Genomic DNA, 8,940 nt, shown 5'->3' on the forward strand with positions numbered 1-8,940 from the left:
AGACGCCATGAGGGGAAAGCCCAAGGAAATTGAGGCATCTCCTTCCCTTGAGGTCAGCGTGATTTCAGATGTTCTCAACTTCCTCCCCTGACATGTTCCTCTCTCCTCCTCAAAGGCTGGAGCAAAAAATACAGTCATAAACTCCAGACCCAGACGACTTGGGCTCAAAATCTGGCATGATCACATCCCCATCTTAAAGTTGGGAAGCTGAAACCCAGAGGGGTGAGTTGACTTGCCAAAAATCAGTCAGAAAAGGCAGAGCACGGTTCTCCTGCCCCTAATCCAAAACTTTGAAAAAATTTTTCAGTGAAACTTTGTTTCTTTTATTATGAAGGTCTAAGGAATTGGGGCATCTGAACCTTCGGCAAGGACACAGGAACTCAGGCAGATGCAGTGACTGCTCCTTTCATTCATACGGAGGCTGAATTTAAGGAAAAACCTATCCCAATTCAGTCCCGGGTCTCGCTCTGAACCAGAACAGGTGTGTAGCTGCCCCTTTTCTAGCCACGTGGGGGCAGCATTGAGTCACACACTGCTTTCAGCACCTAGCCTGCACTTTGACAGGAAGCCCTTAGGGGGACACTTCAGGAAAGGGGACAGGGACCATACAGTTTCATTTGGAAAGATGACATGAGGACTCTGACTCAGGCCTCAACGTGGTCAGGGCCCTGACTTTGCTTCCTCAGCCCCTCCAGTCCTCTTTCTGCCGTTTTTTCCTGGTTCCCTTTGTAGTGCCCCACTCCCAGCCTCCACCCACCCCAGTCAAGCTCATCTTCAGAAAACAGGCCCAGTTGCCATGGTGACCAGCTGGTCAGCTGGCTCCTTCCACACCCCCTCCCTTCACCCCTCTTTCCCCCAAGCTTCCAAGGAAGGGTTATGTGTGTGAATGGAGAAGGGGAGTTGTTGGGGGGCTTTTATCTTGGGAGCTCTGGGGTTGGCCAAAAGGAGTTGGGCTAGCTCTCCTCCAAAGCCCCCCGAGGGGGAGAAGGGAAGGCAGTAGGGGTGGGGAACAGGAGGAAGATTATAACAACTAAGTGGAGAGTGTGAGGATCCCATCTGCGTTGGGAAAGGGCAGGGTTAGGAACTCTGCACTCTGTCTGCAGTGAGGACTGAACTAAATGGAATGGGCTGAGGTAAGATGAGGGGTTGGAGTTAGATGTGAGGCAGGACTTCCCACAAAGCATGAGTGAGAGACCCTGGAGTGAGCCACCAAGTGAGAGGGCTCTTCAGGACCACACCCTCCCTCTGTTTGGGTAGGGAGGAAGGACTCACTGACTGCTGGCGGATCGTGCAGGCTGATAGTTCTGAAGCAAGAGGCAGACAGCCGACCATCCACCTTCACCTTGCCTGGAAAGAGAAGAGTAGGAAAATGGAGGCAGGACCAGGAGTGGGGGTGTATGTGGGGGCGGAGGCAGTGGCTAACCTGCCTCAGATGAGGGGCAGGACCATCCCAGCAGATCAGTATGCTTGTCCCCTATCCCCAAAGACCAGATTATCCCAAGCTTTGCCTTAAACTAACTTCCTACTCACAAACATCTGCATGGCCTTTGGAATGAGAAAGATCTGGATTCTAGGATTAGCTCTGTGAGTACCAGCAGGTGACCTTGAATAAGTCAGTACCCTCCCTCTACCTTGGTTTCTTGTGGGTAAATGGGGGAACAGTTAATATATATATGTCAAAGACTCTAATGTAACACATGGCAAGCAGTAGGATTCCACAGTGACTGTGCACACACAGATTGAATATGCGTAGCCTTTATACTACTTTTTTGATGTTTATTCTTTTTGAGAGACAGTGAGTGGGGGGACGGGGAGGCAGAGAGAGAGAGAGAGAGAGAGAGAGAGAGAGAGGTAATCCCAAGCAGTCTCTGAGCTGTCAGCACAGAACCTGATGGGGGGCTTGAACCCACAAACAGGGAGATCATGACCTGAGCCCAAATCCAGAGTCAGACACTTAACTGACTGAGCCACTCAGGCACCCCTATTCTATTTTTTTTAAAGATTAAAAAAATTATTTTAGAGAGTGTGGGGAAATGGGGGGCGGGGGAAGGAGCAGAGGGAGGAAGAGAGAGAATCTTTTTAAAAAAAAATGTTTGTTTATTTATTTATTTTGAGACAGCAGGGAAGGGGCAGAGAGAATTCCAAGCAGGCTCCACGCTGTCAGCACAGAACCTGATGTGGGGGGAAAACTCACCAACCATGAGATCATGACCTGAGCCGAAATCAAGAGTTGGATGCTCAACCAACTGAGCCACCCAGGCGCCCCAGAGAGACAAAATCTTAACAGGCTCCATGCTCCGCATAGAACCTGATTTGGGGCTTAATCCCACAACACTAGGATCATGTCCTGAGCTGAAATCAAGAGTCAGATGCTCAACTGACTGAGCCACCCAGGTGCCCCCCCCCATTATACTATTTTATCATAATGATTGGTCCCCATCCCCAATTAGACTTTGTATTCTTTGAGGGTAGAATATTGTATGTTTCATTTCTGAACAGGGTACTCAGTAGAGACCTAATATCTGTTTATTGCATGGATGCATCCAGGAATGAATGAATGTCAGTTTTCTTTCTGCCTGTCCTAAGCAGTACAGAAGAGCAGTGTGGGTAGATGGCAGGAAAGGGTGGGTTACTCACAGCCCAGCTTGGGGTATGATTATGCCTCCTACACCCACAGAAGAAGGTCAAAGCCGTAGGGATTGTCCAGTTAACTTTTTCGATGCACAGATGAGGAAACTGTGGCTTGAAGAGTGGAAGGCACTTGCACAAGGTCACACAACCCCTTAATGGCAGAGCCAGGATTAAAAATTAGAACTCAAGTTTCCTGGTCTCCAGCCTAGGGTAATGTACACACTTCATTCTTCTTTGGGGCTGTTCTTCTAAGGAAGGAAAATGGCTTTGGGAAGGCTGGTTCCAATGTCCTCCCCTCTGCCCTCTGTTAGTCCTTTCTCATATCTAGCTTCAATTCTTACCCTATTCCATCTCTGTTCGGTTGGGTCAGGCGTCTGAAGGCTGGCTCCTGCCTTAACCCGTTACCACCCAACTGGGAGTAAGGATCTTCCCTAGGGTTCCAAGGCTCAATTTCCTCTCCCCACCCTCTGCCCCAGGAACTTGCGGGAACCAACGATGGGGAGGGATGTTGGCTGAACCGCTGGCGCCCCCTCCACGAAAAAGGGACAGAGAAGTGTTGCTGCACAGATCTTCCCAGGATGGGGCGGGAGGAGGGGGTGCGGTGAGCAGGGCTGGGAGTGGGGAAGGGGTGCAGGGAGCCCCTGTTGCTTCTCCTCTTTGGGGGGTGGTTATTAGGTAGGCTTGCGGAAGGCGGAGTTTGGGGGGCCGGGGGCGGGGCTCCTGCGCTGGGAGGAAGAGGGGGGGGCGCGCTGGCTCCAGCTCGGCTCAGACAAAAGGCGGCGGCGGGAGCGGGCGGGAGGCGGAGCGGCGCCGCGAGGGCCTCAAGGTGACACCCGCCCCCGGCCCCGGCCCCCCCGGCCCGGCCCCCCAGCCCGCCTCCCCACCCCCAGCCCCTAGACCCCTACCCTCCGGTGCCCTTTCCAGGCCCCCTCCCCCCGGCGGGGGGTGGGGAGCAGCGAGGGCCCCGCCCCCTCCCGCCCCCTCCCCAGGGCCCGCGCAGGATGCCCTCGGCCCCCGACAGCCCCCCGGGAAGCCCTGAGCTCGACGCACCCCCTCTACGCCATGTCCCCCCCTGGCTCGGCCGCGGGAGAGAGCGCCGGCGGCGGCGGCGGCGGTGGCGGCCCCGGGGTCCCGGAGGAGCCCACGGCGGCGGCGGCGGCGGACGAGGGCCCCGCCCGAGAGGAGGTGAGAACAGGCGGCGCCCCTTCCCCGGGCGCGGCCGTAGCCTGGTCCCCCATCCCCCGCCGCGCGCGGCCCCCGCCGGTTCCGCCGCAGCGCGGCCGGCGCCCCGCACCCCGAGCCGGCCGCCGCAGCCGCAGTCCCGCGCCGATGCCCCCACCGGTGGCCGGAGCTGTCCGCGGTGGCGGGGAAGGGGCTGCGCCGGGGGCGGGGCTCGGGGGTCCCGGGCAGGGGGAGGGGCCTAGGGGCGGAGCCTCGCGGACCCCGGGCGGAATGGGGTGGGGACGGTGGCAGGATTCCTGTTTCGCGAAGGGGATGCAATCTTGAATGCAAGGAAGGGCGACTTGTAGGGGCTACAGAGGCAGAAGAGGAAATGGTGGTGGTACCTGAGCTGTGGTCCTAAGAAGGTCAAATGTGTACAGAGGCGATTACCCCCGGGGTCACTGGGAGTGAGTGCACCTCTCTCCCAACGTCCCTGCAGCTCCCTCATTCCTGGGTGGGGGGAGGCCCTGAGTCCAGGAATCCTTCAGAGTGTTGGAAATAAGCATATCCTTAGTTGGAGCCCTACTCTTCAGTCCTCTGAACCTGGAGACAAAGAGACTGAGGAAGGTACCAGTAGCACTGCTCCCCTCCCCTCCCCCCCCCCAGGCACACTCGTGCACACACATATATACACACTGCACTTGAGCAGAAGCACATGGGACGGGGCAGACCTGCAGGTAGAGACCCTTTCAGATGTGCTCTCAGTGGGATACACTCAGGTGGACACACAAAGGTGCACATATGTACACACCCCAAGGACAAGGCTCCCAGAAAGGTACCCTGTACCCTAATCTTGTTTGTATATGCTGTGTGCTATTTCCTAGCCCACCTACCTATCTGCACTTCCAGATCTTTCCTCTCATTTCACACCAGGCCCAGGAACTGCTGCCTGTTACTGTGCCCTTCCTTTCCACCCTCTTCTCCCTTCCCGTGGCTAGCCTCCAGGTCAGGCCTGGGGAATTGGAGGAAATCAGGATCTAGTAGGAGGGTGTGTGTGTGGGGGGGAGGGGTTCCTAAAGCTAGACAGCAGGAGTTGAAAGCACAGCCCACCACCAGAATTCCAACTCCATTCTCATCTATTAAGTGGCTGCTGCGTGCTGGGTGCCACGGTCAGCACCCAGGATGCAGAGACGGAGACCCTGCCCTCAGGAGCACTCAGTCTAGACACGTAAACAACTCATTGGGGCAACCATGGGACAGAGTGGGCCAAGTGCTTCAAGAGGCCCCCAGAGAGCCAGCCCCAAGAATCATTTTCTTTTGACAAATGGCTGGGCTGCAAACCTCTTCCTCCCTACTCCCCACCCAGTCCCACATCCCCTTTCCCCAGCCACTTGCCTCTGCCCTTCTGGATATCTCCTCCTGGACTGCCTTCTACTCAGAGATGCCAGTCCTCTCCCTCCCATCTGAGAACAGGAAAAGGATGTTAGGGTCCAGGAAGGGGACTCACAGGGGGCCTAGGGTTCAGAACGTGGGGAAGGAGTCAGAACTGAGGGTTTTCTGCCCCCTCCCAAAGGAGGTATGAGACTAATTGTCTGTGAGGAACAGGGAAGTGGATGGGTCAAAGAGGACTGGCTCTTCCAGAACCTAGGACTCAAAGCACCTGGAAGAAGCGAGGGCCTCACCTGTTAAGCGGGAAAGTGATGTCAGTGGGTCCCTCCCCACTTTCCTGGAACACCTGGAAGGAGTCCTGGCTGGGGACCTGCCTTCCCTGATGCCTATCTGTCCTCCCTTGTCTTCCCCATCCACGCCTTCTCCTGTTTCACTGCCATCTTTATGTCTGTCTTTGGACTGTTTTTCCGGGTACATCCTATCCATCTGTGTCTTCTCTGCCACCTGGGCCTCCTCCCTCCATCTCTGGCTGTGATCCCTCGCTGCCTTTTGGGGTGTCTCTCTCTACACTTCCCTGTATTGGCATTTTGTTCTCATTTCCTGTCCCCATGGCTCACTCTGGGTCATTTCTGCTTTTATCTTTGGCCCTCGGCTCCCATCTTGGTCTTACCTTTTCTTGCCACGTCCCTGTCATCTCTGATGCTGGCTTCCACCCCTCCATCCATCTCTGTGCTGGGTCCTGCCACTCTGTCTCACTCCCTGTTCATCTTGGACCTTCCCCTGCCCATCTGAGCAGCAGCGTCCCATCCAGCCCTCTTTCACCAAGTCCCTCTGCCGTGAGTCCCACTGGAAGTGCCTGCTGCTCTCGCTACTCATGTACGGCTGTCTGGGGGCCGTGGCCTGGTGCCACGTAACCACGGTGACCCGCCTCACCTTCAGCAGCGCCTACCAGGGCAACAGCCTCATGTACCACGACAGCCCCTGCTCCAACGGCTATGTCTACATCCCCCTGGCCTTCCTGCTCATGCTGTACGCCGTCTACCTGGTGGAGTGTTGGCACTGCCAAGCCCGCCATGAGCTGCAGCACCGTGTTGATGTGAGCAGCGTGCGGGAGCGTGTGGGCCGCATGCAGCAGGCCACGCCCTGTATCTGGTGGAAGGCCATCAGCTACCACTATGTCCGCCGCACCCGCCAGGTCACCCGATACCGCAATGGAGACGCCTACACCACCACCCAGGTGAGGGGCTGGAGGGGAGCGCAGGCCAGTCCAGAGGGGAGGGGGGTGCTGGGACCCTGACTGACTGTCCCCAGGGGGAGGAGCACAGGCAGCAGTGAGCTGCAACAGCAACCATAATAATAACGGCAAACACTAGCAGCAAGGCTCTGCCCTACATACATTACAAATACCAGATGGATTTATTTAACCCTCCTAACAACCCTATGAGGTAGGTAACTACTATCCGCATTTTACAGATGAGGAGAGTGAGGCTTGGAGAGGTTAGTACCTTGCCAAAGTCAAACAGTATGTGGTGGAGCTGGGATTTGGACCCAGGCAGTCTGGCTCCAAGGTCTATACTGCTTAGTGCTTAATGGTTGGAGGTGGCCTCACAGGCACGGTCCCGCGGCATACTCTCACCCATTTAGTGAGGTGGCTGCTACCAGGGCCTCTTTCACAGGGAAGGAATCCCAAACTCAATGACTTGCCCAAGGTCTGCAGCTTCTTAGTGGTAGTGCTAGATTTAAGCCAGGGGCCCTTTGCCAAGTCCAAGGCTCCCAGAGGTGGGAGTCTGCTGGCAAAAAGGTGGAGGTAGGCATGGGAGGCCTCGTGGAGAGGTGGAGTGGGGGCCAATTAGCACTTACTGGACCCTCCAGGATTAGGCATTATTCCAGCCCTGGAGGAAGAGGTTTTCTCCGATAAGGGTGACCCCCGTCTCCGTTTTGGGATGGGTAAACAGAAACCCGGGGCCTGTGAGAATCAGGAAGGGGGCTGGGTGATAGCTAAGGTGGGAACAGGGAGCCCCGAGACAAAGCCTGTTCCGGCCATTAGGGACCACATCTGTAAACAGGAAGGGCAGGCCATTTGGGGTCATGAGGGGGCAGCGGGGGACATGGGAGACGGCAAAAAGGTTAGGCAAGCCCGAGGGGGCAGTTCGTGGCCAGCGCCTGACCCCGTGACGAAGCAGAGCTTAAGTCAAACTAGAATACACCCGCAGGTCTGAGCTCCGGCCCGTCTTCCTCTCTAGTTGAGTACGTTGAGGGCCTGCGCTGCTCCATAAAGCAGATGATAAGATCCTACCCGGCTCCAAGCGGGCTCGAAGGCAGGGCAGGCTTAGGGTTTGAGCAGGCAGCAAGAGCGACGAGGGTGAGCCGACAGAGGCGACTCCCGCCGCCCTCCCCGGCGCCGCAGGTCTACCATGAGCGCGTCAACACGCACGTGGCGGAGGCCGAGTTCGACTACGCGCGCTGCGGCGTCCGCGACGTGTCCAAGGCGCTGGTGGGGCTGGAGGGCGCGCCGGCCACGCGCCTGCGCTTCACCAAGTGCTTCAGCTTCGCCAGCGTGGAGGCCGAGAACGCGTACCTGTGCCAGCGCGCGCGCTTCTTCGCCGAGAACGAGGGCCTGGACGACTACATGGAGGCGCGCGAGGGCATGCACCTCAAGAACGTGGACTTCCGCGAGTTCATGGTGGCCTTCCCGGACCCGGCCCGGCCGCCGTGGTACGCCTGCTCTTCCGCCTTCTGGGCCGCGGCGCTGCTCACGCTGTCGTGGCCGCTGCGCGTGCTGGCCGAGTACCGCACGGCCTACGCGCACTACCACGTGGAGAAGCTCTTCGGCCTGGAAGGTCCCGGCTCGGCGAGCAGCGCGGGCGGCGGCCTGAGCCCCAGCGACGAGCTGCTGCCGCCGCTCACGCACCGCCTGCCGCGGGTCAACACGGTGGACAGCACGGAGCTCGAGTGGCACATCCGCTCCAACCAGCAGCTGGTGCCCAGCTACTCGGAGGCGGTGCTCATGGACCTGGCGGCGCTGGGGGCGCGCTGCGCGGGGGCGGCGGGCGGCGGCTACGCGCCCTCGTGCCGCTACGGCGGGGTGGGCGGCCCGGGCGCGGCGGGCGTGGCCCCGTACCGGCGCAGCTGCGAGCACTGCCAGCGCGCCGTCAGCAGCTCGTCCATCTTCTCGCGAAGCGCGCTCAGCATCTGCGCCAGCCCGCGGGCCGGGCCCGGGCCCGGAGGCGGGGCGGGCTGCGGGGGCAGCCGCTTCTCGCTCGGCCGCCTCTACGGCTCCCGGCGCAGCTGCCTGTGGCGCAGCCGGAGCGGGAGCGTCAATGAGGCGAGCTGCCCCACCGAGCAGACGCGGCTGTCGAGCCAGGCCAGCATGGGGGACGACGAGGACGACGACGAGGAGGAGGCCGGGCCGCCGCCGCCCTACCACGACGCCCTCTACTTCCCGGTCCTCATCGTGCACCGGCAGGAGGGGTGTCTGGGCCACAGCCACCGGCCGCTGCACCGCCACGGCTCCTGCGTAGAGACCTCACTGTGACCTCCGGCCCTGGGCAGCCCGTCGCCCTCCCTCCTGCCCCTCGCGGGATTGAGCTTCTTGCGTGTAGCAGGGGGGTCATGATGGTGACCGAGGCTGTGCTGGGCACGGCGCGGGGAGCGGGGAGGCGACGGTGCGCGGGACAGACCCCATGGGGTCCGGATCCCCCGCCTTCCCTGTACATAAAGAGACCGATGGGTGGGAGGGGATCGGGGGGCTCCGGAGAC

The 8,940-nt window shown here is 59.0% G+C and overlaps 1 protein-coding gene across 1 annotated transcript; it reads left to right on the top strand.

The window, feature by feature from the left end:
- Positions 1 to 3,672: 3,672 nt before the first annotated feature.
- TMEM151B (transmembrane protein 151B) lies at positions 3,673 to 8,728 on the top strand. The gene is made up of 3 exons (XM_049652786.1): positions 3,673 to 3,816; positions 5,978 to 6,418; positions 7,589 to 8,728. The coding sequence occupies exons 1-3, from the start codon at positions 3,694 to 3,696 to the stop codon at positions 8,714 to 8,716; spliced, it is 1,692 nt and encodes a 563-aa protein (XP_049508743.1). The 5' UTR covers positions 3,673 to 3,693; the 3' UTR covers positions 8,717 to 8,728.
- The last annotated feature ends 212 nt before the right edge of the window (positions 8,729 to 8,940 follow it).

The sequence above is a fragment of the Panthera uncia genome (assembly GCF_023721935.1).
Source record: "Panthera uncia isolate 11264 chromosome B2 unlocalized genomic scaffold, Puncia_PCG_1.0 HiC_scaffold_24, whole genome shotgun sequence".
In the NCBI taxonomy this organism is placed as follows: Eukaryota; Metazoa; Chordata; class Mammalia; order Carnivora; family Felidae; genus Panthera; species Panthera uncia.